An 18,577-nucleotide genomic window follows, 5' to 3' on the forward strand; every position below is an offset into this window, starting at 1 on the left:
TCTGGGCCCAGAAGGTGCTGCGGGACCAGAGAGCTGGGGCTACGAGCACCTTGAAGGGCTCCGTGAGGAGGGGAGGCAGGCTTCAGATCCGGGCATGTGGAGGCAGGGAGCCCAAGGGAGGAGGCAGATGGACAGAGGGAGGGGGCCTGTAGGGGGAAGGAGGTACTAACCGAGGTCTGGGATGACCACCTCTACCAAGAGGCCCTCTGCCTCCCCCAGGATGTGCAGACCCTGGCGCACACAGTCCCACATGAGAGCCTGGGCTGGCGCTGCCCTGAAGAAGGTGGCACCCACTCTGGCGGTCAGTGGGTCTGGCCTGGTGGGAGGATCATCACAGACTTCAGGGGGCTGGGCAGCCTTGCGGGACTAGGGGCGGTCATCTCTTCCAGCCTCCTGCCCTCAACCCCAGAACCCAGGTCTGAGCCCTGCATCACCCAGGGCCACCCCAGACCCACCAGAATTCCTCCACCACCACTTGGTCAAAGTTCTGCAGAGGTCTGAGGACGAGGGTCAGCTGGGGGGTCAGGAGAGGACGAAGAGGGTCACAGCTCTACCAGAGCCTTGTCCAGTTATCCCCCATCTTCCTGAGGCCTCTTCCCCGACCCCCCCACTTTATCCCGCCACTTCACCCATCTTGTCAGCTGCCCCTGAAGTGCGCAGAACTCAGGGCTGGTTTTGTCCTCCAAGGCCTTGGTGTAGGGCTGGCCCAGGATCTGCAGCCAAACTTCATACAGCACCAGCTCCGCCTTCTCCCCTAGAGCGATGGGGATGGAGGCGGCATCAGCCTGCTCTCCCTCTCCTGGAAGCCCTGGGGTGGGGCGCGCACCCAAGCTCTAATGCTCCATCCAGGGGTCAGCTGCTGCTGGTCTAAAAACCAAATTTCTTGCTGCCTGTTTTTGTGTGGCCCACGAGCTAAGAATGGCTTTTACATGTTTAAATGGTTGAAAACATGGAAAGTAGAATCGTATCTTGTGACACATGAGAAGTACATGACATGCAAACTTCCACGTCCATAAAGAAAGGTTTCGGGGAACGTGGCCATGCTCATTTGTTGACATGTTGTCTAGGGCTGCTTTCTTGCTGCAGGGGAGGGTCTGAGTATGTGATGATGGAGACACAGTGGCCTGCAGAGCCTTAAAGAGTTTCCATCTGGCCCTTTACAGAAAACGCTTGCTACCCCTGCACTGATCCATCTAATGGAATACACTGCTCACTCCGAGAGTTGATCCTAGTAGGAAATGTTGCTGACAATCTAACAGATGCTGCTTTTATGTTTTATTTTGTCGCTGCTCTGGTGGGAGACATGTAAGCAAATTCACCCCCTGGGAGGAGGTCATGGTGGGGCTTGTGGCCATCAATGGTGAAGCCTCTTTAAGAGGATGCGTGGGGAGCTCTACCGTCTGCTGAGAGGGTTGTGATGGGCCCTCTGTGTTGAGGAATGAAGAGGGAACATGGTCTGTCTGCTGGGAACTGGCTTTCTGGGGAGCAGAAGAGATGGTGGTTCGGGCCTGTGGAGGCAGAGGCCCAAACCAATCTGGTCTCTGGGGCAGCCGGCAGGGAGAGTAGTTGTGTAGGAGTGGCTTTGAGGGCAGAGCCTGAAGGAGGGCACCCCTGACTGCACCCCCAGGAGGCTGCGGTGGTGGGGGTGGGGCAGCACTGTAGGAGGATCAGCACCTTCTGTGACTGAAGGGTCCTTGGAGAGCAGCTTCAGGCTGTCTGCACCTGGAGGGGACTGATTTGACCCAGCACTCTCCTAACTTGAGTGTGGAATACTCTCCCTGTTAGGATGGCTTGAGCTTGCAGAAGTCATCCTATCAGGAGGCCCCAAGAGGAGATATGGGTTTCTTGCAGCCCCAGCACTAGGGCAGAGCTGAGGGGTTTTGCCTCTGACTTGGTGGGACAGATCTTGTCATGCATGTGAGGACTCAGTGAGGTCCTGGGCAATCAGGGAGGTGATGGGACCCTCTTATCCCTCTGATCTTGACTGCTTCTCGCCTCTGTCCAGCTCCTTGCTAAAGCTCTATGCCCCATTCCTCTCTGTGGCCCCAACACATGAGCAAGTATTGTCTGAAAGAAGTTTTGCCCATTCTCTAGAAGAGAAACACCGAGGTTTAGAGAAGGGAAGAGCCCGCTGGCCCAGAGACACACAGGGATCGCAGCCCCGACTCACCATTGGCCACGATGCTGGATTTCTGGAGGATGGGATCTGTTATGTTTTGGGCCATGTGATTAGCCAGGCCTTGGAGGTGGGTAGGGATGGGGGTCTGGAACTTGTATTCGATATAAACGCCCACCCACTGTTCAGCATTGCTAGAGAAGCACAAGGGGAGAGTGCAGGGGTCACAAACTTTTTGCCAGCACGTTTCTAGAAGCAGGTAGAGTCCCCAGAAATGCACACCCTCTGGTGTGGGGCTCCCTACCTCCTAGGCAGAGCCAGCTTACATGGCCAAGCTACAGCTACCTGGGGCAAAGTCCTTTCCCAGGTAGCCCCAAACCTACACCCCCATATTTTGGTTCTGGGTCAGAGAGTTGCCTCCTTATGCCCCAGGGCAGCCCCCAAGAGAGCAGCAGGGCAAGCTGGATGGATGGGACGGGGACTCGACCCACCTGAAGAGGAGCAGGGGCCTCTCCTGGGGACTCGCCTTATAGAATCCTGACACCACCGGTGTGACCTGTGGGAAACCCTGGAGGTCAGGGCGAGCCTGGGAGCTGTCTCTCCTGAGACCCAGTGTGGGATGGGGACCAGGTGAGGCGGGAGGTAGGACCTGGGAGGGAGCCACCCTTAAACACAGCGTCCTGGGTAGGGGTGTCTGCTTACAGAGCCTGGCCATGTTCCCCTGCGGACAGAGTCTCCTCCTCCTTCAGAGAACCCTCTCCCCCAGGGCATGCTGCCCTCTACGCCCTCTTTCCCCCACAATGCTGGGTACTGCCTCCATGCTGGAAGGCCTGCTTTCAAGAGAGGCATAGTGAGTGTCCCAGACCCCAAAAGGGGTGGAAAAGGCCACCTCACCTGTTGAAGGATCTGCCTTTCCAGCAGGACAAAGGAGACAGAACCCGGTACGAGGAGCTGCGGCAGGAAGGGCCTCATGGCTGTGAAGCGGATGCTGATGGTCTCCTGGGCCAGGGTGATCAGGTCGGCCCCTGTAGAGCCATGGATGGGAGTTCCGGAGGCGCCAGGCCCCTCCTCACCCACTGCACCACCAGGTGCTTCGGGGTCAGGGCAGGAATTGGATCCCTCTAGGGAGTCCACCCAGTGCTCCCCCTGGGCAGGTGAAAAGGCACTGTGGTAGGGGTGGCTGGGGATGGGACTCACCATCAGAGATGAGGCTGTTCTCAGCCAATGACAGGTTCCCCAGCATCTGCCCTGAGGTCTTCACTTTGCGATACAAAGCCCAGAGGACATCACAGGGAGAGGGGCCTGGGGCACGGCCCCCAAATACAAGAGAGGCGTTCACCACTACAGAGCCAGGCCTGTGGGGGCAGAGCCACATCCTCAGCCAGGGCCAGTGGGGGGCATGAGGGGTCCTGTGTGCCCGGTGGGGGCCTGGCTGGTGCAAGAGTTGGCATCCCAAGGGAGGGAAGTCCTCAGGGGAAGCCATGGGCCACGCAGAGAAGAGCCTCCCTGTGTGACTCAAGGCAAGTCACCTTACCCCTGAGGGCCTCGGCTGCCTCCTCAGTAAAAGAGGGATAATGATCCCTTTCCCAGAGGATGGCTGTGAGGCCTGAATGACTCAGCCACCAGCACCCAAAGCAAACACTCAGTGAAACTCAGTTCCCTTGGACACCCCAACAAGCCGGCTGTCATGGGAATACCATGAATCCCGCCCAGGGAGCGCCCAGGGCAGGGTTACTCAACCAGGCTGCAGCTGGCTGTGAGGTCTCAGGATGATAATCTGGATCACACTGAGAAAAACATCTTTGGCTGTATCACAAGGTGCAGGGGCTCTGGAGAGAGGGAGGTGACAGGCCTGAGGAATCTCTGAAAGCCAGTGAGAAATGGACCAATTGCCCTGGCCTTAGTAGGGCACTGAAGGAGCTTTTGGGGAGAGACCAGGAGACAAATAAGAATCCAGTAAAACTTTTGTCCTTCCCCTGAGCACTTGCTTGCTGTGCATGTTGGGAGTGGGGAGAGAAAAACCTCTCTTCAGGCGCAGGGCAGGGAAGTCATAGAAAGTTTCCATTTGTTAAAAGGGAAAACAGTCTGAGCAGCTCAGGAGCATGGCCTGGAGAGAGAGTGAGCTTCCTGTCACTGGGAGCATTCGAGCCTTTAAATTACTTACAGGATTCAAAGCCCACACTGAGCTCACAACTCAAGTGGGGCTGCAGCGATTTGGACCTTCTCAGCCTTTGACTTGACATGGCAGGGCTGCTCTCTGCTGGCAAATGTGGTCTTGGGTCTCCCCCAGCATCCTCTTCCCCTAGAGGCTTAGAGTGGAGGGCCCTGCCCAAGGGATTTACATCCCTTTGCATGTCATTTACATGCCTGCTGCCCTTGCTGCCCCTGCCTTTCCCACTGCACTCAGACAACGCTTAGCATTCCTGCCCAAATCCTGCAGCTGGAATCAGGGATCAGGGCAGGTCAAAGGGCATCTGAGGTCACATAGCATAGCCAGTGGCAGAATCAGATGTGGGCCTCCTCCCTGCCTGTCCAGGGCTCTTCCTGCCCCTGCCCCCAGGTGCTCCTGAATTGGGGGTGGGACGGGCAGAGCTAGGCATCTGAGACAGCCCTTGTGGCTGAGAAGGGTCAGAGCAGCTGGTGGATGACAGGTGGGCCCTGAGAGCCATGTGCACTCACCTGAAGACCAGGACACCGATGCCCTGGAAGCTGGGGAAGGCCTCGTGGTAGAGGGGCTGGAGCTGAGGACAGGCAGAGGCATGGAAGGCTGGCACGTGCCACCCCAAACCTTCCCTCCTGCCCTAACCCACTCCCTATCTGACCCTACCACCTACCCTTGTCAACCCTCCATCATCTTGGCGTGGTCCCTGCAATGGTCCCTCACAGACCACCTGGGATTCCCAGGCCCCGCCCAAGCTGTTCCTCACACACTGGCCAGAGATAACCTGCCAGTCATCCTCTGCTGAAAGCCTCAAGGTCTGTCTGGGCGCCATGGCTCACGCCTGTAATCCCAACATTTTCGGAGGCTGAGGTGGGAGGATCGCTTGAGCCCAGGAGTTCAAGACCAGCCTGGGCAACATGGCAAAATCCCTTCTCTACCAAAAATACCAAAATTAGCCAGGCATGGTAGTGTGTGCCTGTAGTCCCAGCTACTCAGGAAGCCGAGGTGGGAGGATGGTTTGAGCCCAGGAGGCAGATGCTGCAGCAAACACCCAGCCTTCCTAGGTTTTTCCCTCTCTACTGTTTTCTTGAAAATCGCTTTCCAATGCAGTCATTCTCATCTCTGCATTGGACAGCTGCCATGTTGGCCTGCCATCCAGACCTCTCTGGCTTGGACGACTACCCTGCTCCTAACAGGCCTCCCCTCCTCCCTCTCCCACCCCTGTTTCAAATTATTCTCCTCACAGCCCCTCTCGCTGGCGTCCCTCTGCTTCTGCTGCCTCCGACCACCTCTTCACTTCAAGGTCATCACAGGTGCCGTTCTCTGCCTAGAAAGCCCCTCTGTGTTTCATCTGGCCACCTTCTTGTCCCAGTCAAAATTCCCAGTTCTCAGAAAGGTGTTGTCTGGGCAGCCACCTCTCCCCAGCAGCTCCCTCTCACTGCCTATCCTGTCTGCACTTCTCCTTTCCATAGCTTATCACAACTACGACGACATCTGGATGTGTTTGATCACTCCTTGTAGGGCTGTCCTCTCCTCCAGACTGCAGGCTCCCTGAGGGCAGGGGGCATGCTTGCTTTTGCTTACTGTGGTGTTCCCAGCACTTAGCACCATACCTGGTACAGTAGGTGCTCAGTTAGTGGTAGGAAGAAGTGAGTTAGTTGAATAAATGAAGGAATGAACCAATAAACTAATGGACAGAGACTCAGAGTTCCCCCTGGATGCCAGGCAAGAAATGGCACTTGCCGGCTAGGGCATCCATGGTTCCAGAACCAAGGCGGAGGCAGATTTGGTTTTGGCTGCAGGAACTCTGCCTCACTTTGCCTCACTGGCCACCTGCACACCGGAGGAGGGGCACTTACCTGGTGGTGGATGATCTTATGCAGCAGCTGGTGCTTCCAGGAGTCAGGGTTCAAGAGTGCAGCCGAGAAGGCTTCATTGGTGATTGTGAAAGTCACGGAGCGGGTCATGTGACTGGGTCCTGGGGTAGAGGAGACTGAGTCCTGAAATGAGAAGGTCTGGCTGCGATGAGGCAGGGCAGAAGACTGGATGGGATCAGTACCCCCAGGGACCCTTGAGGAACTGGGGCTGGGTGGGACAGAGGGAAGGCTGGAGGAACATCTGAGAGGGAGGGTGGCTGTGGGGGCTGAGCTGGCAGGGACCCCTGGCCCAGGCTGGACTGTCCCCTGTAGAGTGGCTGGTTCTGCAACCATCAGGGGTGGTGGGGTGGGTGGGAAGCTGGAGGTATCAGTGGGAGAATCTGTGCCTGTGCGGGGGAACACAGACACAGAAGGCTCTGCAGAGTTTCTGGCTCTGGTACTTACAGGGGAAACAGGGGCCAGGATTGGGGATAGTGATGCAGTTGGTGACTGAAATGGCCATTGTGGTGGGGAAAGTGACAGTAACAAAGATGGAACGGTGGGTAGTGGGGACAAGGACGGGGCCAACACAGGTGAGAGGCGTGGGGAGAAGGACAGTGGGGTCTGTGAAGGTGGTGCTGTTGAGGGTGATAGCAACGTCAAAGGAACACTGGGGCCACGGCCTCCCGGGTGACCCTGATTCCCCTATGAGGACTGGGAGGTCATAGCCAACCCTGACCCCCCTGGACCTACAAGGGTAAGAGGCTCTGTGACTGCCAACATGTTAACAATTGACGCACGCACAAGTGGGCTGGTGGGTTCTGAGGATACAGCCTTCCCCGTGGTCCCTGGAGCCAATATCAGCGATGGGGAGGCTTCTGGGCCAAAGCTGCTAGCCCCTGACACAGACGGCATCCAGGCATAGGGACTGAAGGTGTATCTGCTCGGGAGCCAGGACATCCGCGGTGGGGATCCTGATATGGGTGCAGGGGTGGTGGGGGCAGAGGATGTTCCAGTTGGCTGCTGGGTGGGTCTGGGGGTGTCAGATGTCCTCAGGGTTGCAGGGGCAGGAGTATGAATTGTCACAGACAATCCAGGGGCCCCACTGGACTTTTGCCCAGACCCGAGGTGCCTTGGGCCAGGAGAAGCTGCTGGTGGTAATGTGGCAGCAATCTCTGGAGATCCAGGAACCAACGTCTCCTCTGCAGGTTCAGCCACAGGTGCAGCCACAGAGGATGCTGGCTGGGCCTCAGGGGTTCTGTGGACTGTAGGCCAGGCCAGTGCTGATGGGGCTGGTCCAGGTGGGGCCCTGCCCAGGACCCCAGCAGTTCCTGAAGGGACACGCTGGTCCGAGGGGAAATCCAAAGACAAGGCGAGAGGAGCTTCCTGGTCCCCAGATACCTCAGGAGAGAGGGCTTCTACCCTTGTGCTGGGAGTCTCCCCTTTCCTCTCCGCTGAGAGAGAGGCTCCATCAATGACGGCTTGCAGGATGCTCAGTGACAGGAGTGTCTTCCTGCTGTTGCCTTGCAAAGCGGACATGCCAGGGGCTGAGGGAGGCCAGCCGGTGTCTTTGCGAGTAGAAGGAAGGCTCAGGGAGGAAGCTGAGACCATCCAGAGAGCTGCAAACAGGAGAGGACTGTTCTGCCTGCCACGCAGGGGGCTGGAGGTGGGACTGCCCACAGCCTGTTGGACACCGCACCCTCCCTGTTACCTCCCTCATTTGGGAAGAGGCCTGCGGAGATCCAAACCCTGGCCCAGCTCCAGCCCCAAACCGCTGAGCTACCCAAGGCAAACGCGCTGATCCTAACCCACCAGAGCTGAGGGAAGCAGGAGGGGACCCTGACACTCCTCAAGGACCCCTCCCTGTGCCTCCCACCTCAACACCACCCGTCACAGTGTCCTTCCCCAAGGGCCTCAAGAGCTCCCCAGGGCGATGCTGTCTCCAGGTTGGGGGCCCTGGACTGTTCTGTTTGAATGACCTGTGAGGTCCAGGCCAGCCTGAGGGTACCGGGAAGTGCTGCCCAATCCTCATCATAAGACAAGGCTGTTGCCTTGTCGCATCCTTAGAATACAGGAGCCTGACAGCTGGACCTAAAAGTATTTTGCGGGGAGGGTGGGGGGCATCTCTGAAAGCCTTGGGGGCTAATTCCACACTTACCTACAAGTGTACACTGAGATCCATGCGGGGTCTGCCCCGTGCCAGGCTCCCCAAAGCTGCTCACCCCGAGTGCCCCTGGGAGCCCCAAGCCTGGGGGCTGAGGAGTGGACCTTGGCTATGTCCTGGTATCCCCCAGGCTGTTCATGGCCAGACCCACATGAGGACAACGAAGGCCAACCCAGTGTGGAAACTGATTGAGAAGAAGGACCCCTGGCCCAGGCCCAGCCTGCCCCGCCCTACTCCCTTACCAGCCAGGAGAATCCCAGCAGCCAGAAGCCACTGCACGCCCATGCTGAAGTCTCTCTAGGTTTCTAAGGCTTCAGAAGCAGGTGGCAAACATGAAGACACCCTCTCGAATTTCCCTTCAAAAAAGGACTCATGTTGCCCAGCCTTTCCCACGTTTCCATCCCTGTGGCTGGGGGTGCAAGCCTGGCTGCCCTAACTCGCCAGGTGGCCTCCAGTAAAGCCCTTGACCTCTGGGGCTGCAGAGTCTTGAATGGGGGCAGCCTGTGCCTGCCCCACAGCCTGGGAGGTTATGGGCCTGAAAACACATTGAGGAGGAGTTCAGAGTCCTGTCCAGTCTTCAAATGGAGGTGGTGACCATGCTGGTGATGGGGGTATGAGTGTGGGTTTGGGTGTGATGTGGAGTGACTGTTGTGAGGACGGTGGCTGCAGGGATGCCGGAGGTGCTGATGGTGGTTATGGTGGGAGCTCTGTGTCCAGGTGGCATGGAGCTCACTGGGGAGGGGTTGGTCCATGTCCCATTCCCTGGCCATCTCCCATCCCAGTTTGGTCCTGCTCCCATTCCATCAGGCTGCATGGGGGTTTGGAGAGGGGAAGATCAGAAGAGAACAGTCCCCCTCCCACAGCGCTTTTCCCGTGTGGAATCCTGATCAGAGCCCTGGACTGGGCAGGGTGAGTGTGGAGGTGGGTGTGCCTGGGTAGAACCGTCCTTCCCAGGTCCCCTGCGCATTCTTCTCATGCCCCTGCCCTTCCGCAGCCTCCGACACAGGAGAGGGCCATGGCAGCCCTAAGAGGCTTAGAGAGCTGCCAAGGGACAGGCAAGGTGGGAGGCTGGCGCCCTGTGGGATGGCTCAGGTCTTAGACTTAGCCTCCCATCCCACCTGCTGGCGTCCTGGGGAGTTTCCAGAGCCTCTCCCACCAGGCTCCTGGCACCTGTGTGACCCTGCCATGATTTGTCCCGGGTCACCAGAGCCTCATCTGGTGGGAAGATAATGGCTGGAACCCTTCAGTAGGAAATCAGACCTGGAGAGGGCCTTGGCCAGACTCCCGTCCTCCCCACCCAGGTCCTTCTACCTGGATACCCCTTCCCCCATCTCCTGGGTCCTCATCTCTTGTCCCCTCCAGGTCAGGCTGGCTGGAGTCAAAGCTGGGGGACAGGGCTGTCTCCCCTCCCCGTTGGAGCTATTTTCCAAGGATGGGGGAAAGCAATCCTCCACAGCCCACCCTTTCACCCCCAGGCCTGTAACCTAGGCTGTACACACCTCCCAAAGCAGCCCTTCTTCCTCCCTCACCACAACTCATCTGCTTGGAAATTGCATCCTCCGCTGTTTCCTGGCTCCTCTGGGAGAAGTTGTTAAGAGGCCAGCCTGGCCAGGTCAGGGTGGGGACGGATGGCTTCCCAAGGACAGGGAGGGAGGCAACTTCTACCTTGAGTCCTAGTTTCATTGGCCCCTATTCTCCTCCAAGCCCTTCCATGGGCCACCCATCTAGTGGCCCGTGACCCCATCTCCAGGCCAGCCAACCCACTCTAGCACCCCCATTCTGCCTCCCTTCCCTGTGACCCCAGGATACCCAGGTCTCACCTGGTGGACCTGGTGCTGCTGAGAAGCCTTTGTCTGTGGAGGCGCTGGTGTCCCACAGAGGAGGGGTGAAAGCAGCATCAGCACCCTCTGCCCAACCTCTGCTGGACCTGGAAGGGCCACCCCCTTCCCTGGCACACTCAGCGCCTGGAAGATCTGGTCTCTAATGGCTCTGCCCACACCCTAGGACACTGGGTCCTCATCTCCTGTCCCCTCCAGATCAGGCTGGCTGGAGCCAAGGCTGGGGGGCAGGGCTCTGGCATTGCTGGGCCTCTGCTGGAGAGTCTGTCAGTGCTGAGGCCCGCCTGGCAACAATGGGGAAAAGAGCAGCTCCCTGGGACATGATGAGCGATAAGGGACAGAAACACACCTGAAGGCCATTCCTTGCCATCGGGCAGAGGGCTCAGGTTCCAGGAGTGGGGAGGTGAGGCAGGAAGCCAGGTGCATGCCCCCTCCCCACCAACACCCTCTCCTGACCAAGGACAATTTTGGAGAAAACTCAATCAAGAACTGGAGATCCGGCTCTCTGTGGACCAGGGTCAGGATTCAGTCTATGTCTAAGATCAGGGCTCAGAGAATGGCCAAGATCAGGGCTGAGTCTGTGACAAGTGTCAGGGCTCAGTGTGGGGTCAGGGGTAGGCAAGTCTGGAATTTGAATGTGTGCCAGGCTAGACCTGGGCTCTCTCTCACACTGTTCTTCCCCTGCCCTAGCCTCTCGTCAGAGGGCATCCGAAGACCTGAAATAACCCATCCTGATACCTGAAATAAATTGAATGGGAACTCTGGCCTCACATCGATAAATGTTGCAACAATAATACTTTGGAAACAGCCGCAGTGTCCAGGACAGGATAGGGGTTGGGCCCCGAAGGTTGGGTGATATTCCTCCTGTCATGAGCCAACTTCAGCACCCTGGGCCAGGACTTCCCTGGCCCTCCAGTCCACGGCAGCATTCCCCTCCTCCTCTGAACTCCAGAGCCTTGCCAGGCCTGCAGTCCAGCTGCAGTTACACCCTGCTGTACCGTGGTAGAGTCCTGCCCCTCTCCACACCCCTCAATGCACCTCCCTGCACAGCTGAGCACAGAGGGGACCCTTCTCCCACTGACCGTTCAGGGCCGTGGCTTCCCAGCTGCTCCATTCCACTTGGCTCCCTGGGGCAGGAGGAGGGGGCTGCACTGGGGGCTATCCTGTGTCCCTCCTTCAGGACTGGAGGAGGGGCTGTGTGGAACCCCAAAGGGTCCTGGAGAGTGGGGTGGCAGCAGGCAAGGTAGGGCCCCAAGGGGAGGAGCAGGATAGAGGCAGGTCACTCGGGGGCTAAGCCAGGAAGACATTTGCCTAGACAAACGGGCAGTGGGGCCAGCGGATGATGCACTTTGCTTGTGTACCTTCCAGGGCAGGCTTGCCCAGCTGCAGGAATAGGGGGCCAAGCTGGCCTGTTCTTTCCTGCATCCCAGCCCAAGCTCTGGTGGAGGTGGGGTGGCATGCCATCTTACTCTCCTGTGTGGCCCTTGGCAAGTGCCTGCCAGATCCAAATCTTAATCTTCCGTCTGTTACCTCAGAGAGAAGTGCTTTGAAGGCCTGGGGACCCGGGCCCATGGATCAGGACAGAACTTGGGGCTTATAGGAAGAACAAGGAGGAAAGGGTTGGGGAACCTGGGACCCTGCACATCGTCTGCAAATTCTGAATTCTCCAGGTGGCATTCAAGGCCTCGGTGCTTCAGCTGCAGCCTGCCTTGCTGACCTCAGTCCTGGGGCTGGGTGGACCAGGAAGTACTCACAGTCCCATCTCTCCCCCATCCCTCCAGTCACATGCCAGAGCCCTCCAGTTCCCTCCCTACCCCAGGGATCCAGCCAAGGCTCCCTGAGGGCCTGGAAGGGGCTTGGGTTTACAGCCCTGCTCACTGCCTCATCACTCAGATATCCAGAATGGATGTCACACACATCTTCCAAGCAGGTTGACAGGGTCGGAATTGTTCTGTGAACCGCTGTTGGGGGCAAGGATGAGTGGATGTCCCTGCTGAACTAGGCAGACTGCCTGCCTCCCTGCCCAGCCTTAGTCCCACTGGCTGCCTGTCCCTTCTCCCTGGGAATAATGATGTCCCAGCCAGGAAACCTGGCCCCAAAACCAAGACTTACCCTTTGTCTCCAAAGGCACTTCTTCCTGGTCAGGGTCCTGACACCAAATGTCACTCACTCCTCCTGGACTCTCAGGCCAGGCTGGTATCTGTCCTGCTAGAGCCTCTGCCTGGATCCTGTACTCACAGTGTTGAAAGATCATTTTTTTTAGAAAGGAAAATCTTGACTCTCACATAGATAAAAATTGAACATATGTAAAAGATAGTATTTAACTCATTATTAATGAGGGAACCTGAGACGTTATAATCGGTTCAAATGAGAAGTCAAAGAAGCATACATTTATATGGAGTCAAGGAATGTTGAAATAAATTTACAAATAGATGTAAAGCTGACTTTTTTACTTGGGGGAGGAAGTCAATTTAACCTCCACTGGACCATTTATTTGCATGATTATAGAGTTGAATTATTTTGCATTGCGATCTGTCATCTGCAAGGTACAGAGTTGTAAAACAGCTAGAAGGCAATGAAGGGCTAGAATAATTAGCCAGAAGGGTGTGCTCTAATCAAAACAATGCAGTTTTCCACTGGAGACATCCAATAGTGTTTTTTTCTTATTCCAAATTTTCTTACAGTGGTCTGTCTCTCTGAGCTGTGGGGCAGAGGAACAGGGACTTAGGAAGTATTGGAGATGTCAGGGAAGGCTTCCTGGTGGAAGAGAAGACAGGGGAGGAGAGGAGAGGGACTAGAAGAGATCACTAGTTGTCCCCAAGTAATCCTCTTGTTTATTAAAATAATTAATTGGGAGTCATGACTGAGGTGGCTACAGCACACTGAGTTCTTTTTTTTATTGTTAAAAAAAAATTGAGATAGGGTCTCACTCTGTCACCCAGTCTGGTCTTGAACTCAAGTGATCCTTCTGCCTCAGTCTTCCAAAGTGCTAGGATTACAGGTATGAGCCACCATGCCTGGCCATACCCTAGGTTCTTATGTAAGCAAACTGAAACTCCGCTCATCATGAACAGCCATATCCTTACAAAATCAGAGACTGCCAACTAACCCCTATCTAGGGACTTCACCAATCAGAAACCACCAACTAACCTCTAACTAGGGACTTCACCAATCAGAAAACACCAATTATCCTCTAGGGATTTTACCAATCAGAAACCACCAACTAATCTCTCACTAGGGACTTCACCAATCAGAAAACACCAATTATCCTCTAGGGATTTTACCAATCAGAAACCACCAACTAAGCTCTAACTAGGGACTTCACCAATCAGAAATCACCCACTAACCACTAACTAGGGACTTCACCAATCAGAAACCACCACTGACTTCTAAGGACATTAAGGCCACTGCTCCACTTTAACTAATCAAATGCTTTCTTTTCTTTCTTTCTTTTTTTTTTTTTTTTTTTTTTTTTTTTTTTTTTTTTGAGACGGAGTCTTGCTCTGTAGCCCAGGCTGGAGTGCAGTGGCCGGATCTTGGCTCACTGCAAACTTCGCCTCCTGGGTTTACACCATTCTCCTGCCTCAGCCTCCCAAGTAGCTGGGACTATAGGCGCCCGCCACCTCGCCCGGCTAGTTTTTTGTGTTTTTTAGTAGAGACGGGGTTTCACCGTGTTAGCCAGGATGGTCTCGATCTCCTGACCTCGTAATCTGCCCGTCTCGGCCTCCCAAAGTGCTGGGATTACAGGCTTGAGCCACCGCGCCCGGCCTCAAATGCTTTCTTTGCCTTGCTTCGGTGTGCACCTTATACAAGCTTTCCCCTTGGGCTCCAAACCACCCGCCGTCTGGCACTGCCTGATTCTTGAATCACTCTCTACTCAAACTCCTAAAATTTTAAGTGCTTAGGTTTATCTTTTTTCTTTTTTTGAAACGGAATTTCGCTCTTGTCTCCCAGGCTGGAGTGCAATGGCGTGACCTTGGCTCACTGAAACCTCCGCCTCCTGGGTTCAAGCGATTCTCGTGTCTCAGCCTCCCAAGTAGCTGAGATTACATGCATGTGCCACCACACCCAGCTAATTTTTATATTTTCAGTAGAGGCTGGATTTCGCCATGTTGGCCAGGCTGGTCTCGAACTCCTGACCTCAAAGTGATCTGCCTGCCTCGGCCTCCCACAGTGCTGGGACTATAGGCATGAGCCACTGCACCTGGCCAGGTTTATCTTTGAACACATCCTTAATTAGTAACAGTGCTCCTGGTTTTTAACTGGGCATATGGTGCTCCAGAATAAAGACTATATTCCCCAGCCTCCCTTGTAGGTGGGTGTGCCTGTGTGACGCGGTTCTGGCCAATAGGATAAAGTGTCATGAGGCTGTAAGTGCACTAGACATCCTTGTTAAGCCACCTTACCAATTGTGAACTGCCACCTTCAGAGTTGTTTTGGTGTGAGAGTGAAATAAACTTCTCTCTCATTCAAGCCACTATTATTTGGGGCTTTCTGTTCTTCCCTGTCCTCGCCTGATTTATACGTCCATGCAGGGCAGAAGTCATGCCTGGCGCACACCCGCGCCCCACCTTGGCAGCACCTAACTCAGCCAACGCAAGTTGGACTCACTCAGTGGAGAAGGAGGGCAGTCAGTGGGCAGGCATTCCCTTCCAGTCAGCCTACCCTTCCAAGCCTTCTTGGCCTTTCATGATTTTCCTTTCTTTACCCTTCTCCATGTCTGGAGTGAACACCCTTCACTCCAGACGAGGGGACCTGTTATTCCTCCCAGGCTCATTCCTGCCTCCATGCTTTTGCTTCTGACTCAAGGAGCAGGCAGTAGGAAGACTTAACCAAGGAAAAAAAATGAGAAAAGCTGAGCAATTTTTACCTTTAATAAAAACTGGCTACCAAAAAACCCCAAAATCTGTTCGAAGGCATCAAAGAGTTAACACAATAGTGAAGAATTTCTAGACTAAGACACAGGAAGAGACAGCCATCAGAGACATAACTCAGCACTTGGAGCTACTTTTCACATGCGGTTGTTCCCCACTTCTAAAAAGGCAGCTGAGAAGTTGGGCAGTACACTTTGAACAGCCTCTAGGTGCAACGGGGACAAAAGCTGGAGTCCAGAGACTGCCAATGCCTGGGACAGGGTATTGTGTGTAGCTGTCATAAGCCCACAGACCATTAGGTGGGGACAATGAAAGGCTATACCTTGAGAGTTAAGGTAGTCTGAAAGCAAACTGAACCTCACAGAGACTGCAGTCCAGCTTTGAGTCTCAATTCCCCCAATTTTTTATGTTTATATTATTATTATTATTTTTGATACAGAGTCTCATTCTGTTGCCCAGGCTGGAGTGTAGTGGCACAATCTCAGCTCACTGCAACCTCTACCTCCCAAGTTCAAGGGATTCTCCTGCCTCAGTCTCCCGAGTAGCTGGGACTACAGGCACCTGCCACCATGCCCAGCTAATTTTTTTGTATTTTTAGTAGAGACAGGGTTTCACCATATTGGCCAGGCTGGTCTTGAACTCCTGACCTCAGGTGATCAACCCGCCTCAGCCTCCCAAAGTCCTGAGATTATAGGTGTGAACCACTGCACCCGGCTTCAATCCCCAAAATTGAATTTAAAATTTTTGGATTGCTAGTGCATTCAGGTATGTGGAATGGGAGAACAGAATTGTCTCTGGAGGAAGACAACATTATCATAAGCCTCAAAACATTACAAACTGATTTTTAAAAAATATTTGGCACACAACTAAGGTAGGTAGACTCAGTAGGACACAACACAACATGAACCAAGAACTATCAGAAAGAAGCAACGATAGAAACACACTTGGAGATTCCGGATATCGGAATCAGACACAGGCTACAAAATAACTATACTTAATATGTTCAAGGAAGTAAAATATAAGATGCAAGAGTTTAGAAAACTACAAAAAAAAAAAAATAGCACCACAGGTACTTAAAAAGTAAATTCTAAATTGAAAAGTACAATAGCATTAACTTGGGGCACAGTGGCTCATGCCTATAATCCCAATACTTTGGGAGGCTGAGGCAGGAGTACTGCTTGAGGCCCAGGAATTTGAGACCAGCCTGGGCAACACAGCGAGACCCCATCTCTACAAAAGTCAAAGACTTAGGTGTGGTGGTGTGTGCCTATAAGTCTATCTACTCTAGAGGGTGAGGCTGGAGGATCACCTAAGCCCAGAAGTTTGAGGTTACATGGAGCTATGATCGCACCACTGCACTCCATCCTGGGTGGTAGAAGAAGACTGTCTCTTAGAAAAAGAAAGGAAGACAAAATACAATAACTAAAATTAATAATTCCATGCATGGTTTCCAGAGCCAATTAGACACAGTTGAGAGACAGTTAGTGAACTGGAAGATATTAAAAGTAATGGCTGGCCAGGCGCGGTGGCTCACGCCTGTAATCCCAGCACTTTGGGAGACAGAGGTGGGCAGATCACCTGAGGTCAGGAGTTCAAGACTAGCCTGGCCACCATGGTGAAACCCCATCTCTACTAAAAATACAAAAATTAGCCGGGAGTGGTGGCACATGCCTGTACTCACAGCTACTCAGGAGGCTGAGGCAGGAGAATCGCTTCAACCCGGGAAGTGGAGGTTGCAGTGAGCCGAGAGTGTGCCACCGCATGCCAGCCTGGGTGACAGAGTGAAACTCCATCTCAAAAAAATAAAATAAAAGTAACTCCATCTCAAAAAAATAAAATAAAAATAAAACTCCATCTCAAAACAAAACAAAACAAAACAAAAAATCGCAATTACTTTTGCACCAACCTAGTAATTCAGAAGAAAATATTCAGAATGAAACGTGAAGGGACAAAAAAGAAATAAAACACACAGACGAGAAAGTAAGTGATACAGAGGACACACTAGGGATCCTCTATAGGTATATTTTCATAGTTTAAAAAATATTCGGTCATTATTTTTAAAAATTAATGCCAAGATTACAGGGATAAGCCACCACACCTGACCCAAATATCTTTATTTCGTCTTTTTATCTGACAGATATTTTCGCTAAGAATGGAACTTGAGGCTGGCAGTTATTTTCTTTTGGTACATTGAAGATGTCATTCCATGGTCTTCTGGTTCCTGAGATTTCTGTTGAGAACCTGTCAGCCTAATTGTTGTTCCTTTGAAGGCAACTTGAATTTTTTCTCAGATACTTCTCGAGAGGGAGGTGGGGCAAAAAAGGGGTCATACACTCCCAGAGTGCTGGATTACAGGGTCTCACTTTGTCACCCAGGCTGGAGTGTAGTGGTGCGATCTTGACTCACTGCAGCCTGGATCTCCTGGGCTCAAGCAGTGCTTCCACCTTAGCCCTTCAAGTAGCTGGGACCACAGGTGCACATATTTGACTAGGCCAAATACCGTTAATCAGCATCCCAGAAGAAAAGGAAAGAGGGGCCAGGCACAGTGGCTCACACAATCCCAGCACTTTGGGAGGCCAAAGCGGGCAGATCGCCTGAGCCCAGGAGTTCAATACTAGCCTGGGCAACATGGTGTAACCCCGACTCTACAAAAAATACAAAAATTAGCCAGGTGTGGTGGTGCACGCCTGTGGTCCCAGCTACTAGAGAGGCTGCTTTGGGAGTATCACTTGGGGCTGGGAGCTCTAGGCTGCAGTGAGCACTCCAGCCTGGGCAACAGAGCAAGACCCTGTCTCAAAATAAACAAATAAATAAAATAAAGGAACGGAAAGAGATAATGAGGCAGAAGCAATATTTTTACAAAATAACGACAGAGTACTTTTTAAATTATGAAAAACAATAGTTCACAGATTTAAGAAGCCTCATGAACCCCAAGCAGGACAAATAAAAATAATAGTACACCTCGACACATTATGGTAAAATTGCAGAAAACAAAGGCAAAAACATTTTTTTTATCTTGAAAGTATCTGAACCAGGCATGGTGGCTCATGCCTGTAATGCCAGCACTTTGAGGTGGGTGGTTTGCTTGAGCTCAGGAGTTAGAGGCTGTCCTAGGCAACATGGTGAAACCCTGTCTCTACAAAAAATACAAAAAATTAGTCAGGTGTGGTGGTGTATGCCTGGAGTGCCAGCTACTCGAAGTACTGAGGTGGAAGGATTGCTTGAGCCCAGGAGGTCTGGGCTGCAGTGAGCTGAGATTGCACCACTGCACTTCAACCTGGGTGACAAAGTGAGACTCTGTAACCCAGCACTTTGGGAGTGCATGACCCCTTTTTTATGTCCTCTACCAAAAAAAAAGGATCTGAGAAAAAATTCAGATTGTCTTCAAAGGAGCAACAATTAAGCTGACAGTCAACAGAAACCTCAGGAACCAGAAGACCATGGAATGACACCTTCAATGTACCAAAAGAACATAACTGCCAGCCTCAAGTTCCATTTTTAGCGAAAATATCTGTCAGATAAGAAGACAAAATAAAGATATTTGTGCTAGGTGTGGTGGCTCATGCCT

General features: G+C 53.4%; 2 protein-coding genes across 2 annotated transcripts; both read right to left on the reverse strand.

The window, feature by feature from the left end:
* Positions 1-473: 473 nt before the first annotated feature.
* Positions 474-3,651, reverse strand: LOC100426927 (taste receptor cell protein 1). Its single transcript, XM_028851167.2, has 5 exons — positions 3,314-3,651; positions 3,011-3,141; positions 2,608-2,672; positions 2,171-2,310; positions 474-754 (listed from the first exon to the last, which is right to left on the reverse strand). The coding sequence occupies exons 1-5, from the start codon at positions 3,597-3,599 to the stop codon at positions 570-572; spliced, it is 807 nt and encodes a 268-aa protein (XP_028707000.2). The 5' UTR covers positions 3,600-3,651; the 3' UTR covers positions 474-569.
* Positions 3,652-3,851: 200 nt separating this feature from the next.
* LOC144329995 (uncharacterized) lies at positions 3,852-7,746 on the reverse strand. Its single transcript, XM_077939973.1, has 4 exons — positions 6,938-7,746; positions 6,137-6,277; positions 4,281-4,441; positions 3,852-3,945 (listed from the first exon to the last, which is right to left on the reverse strand). Exons 1-3 carry the CDS (start codon positions 7,742-7,744, stop codon positions 4,427-4,429), a joined length of 963 nt encoding a protein of 320 aa, XP_077796099.1. The 5' UTR covers positions 7,745-7,746; the 3' UTR covers positions 3,852-3,945; positions 4,281-4,426.
* Positions 7,747-18,577: the final 10,831 nt, after the last annotated feature.

This window comes from Macaca mulatta, chromosome 7 (genome assembly GCF_049350105.2).
Source record: "Macaca mulatta isolate MMU2019108-1 chromosome 7, T2T-MMU8v2.0, whole genome shotgun sequence".
Taxonomy (NCBI): domain Eukaryota; kingdom Metazoa; phylum Chordata; class Mammalia; order Primates; family Cercopithecidae; genus Macaca; species Macaca mulatta.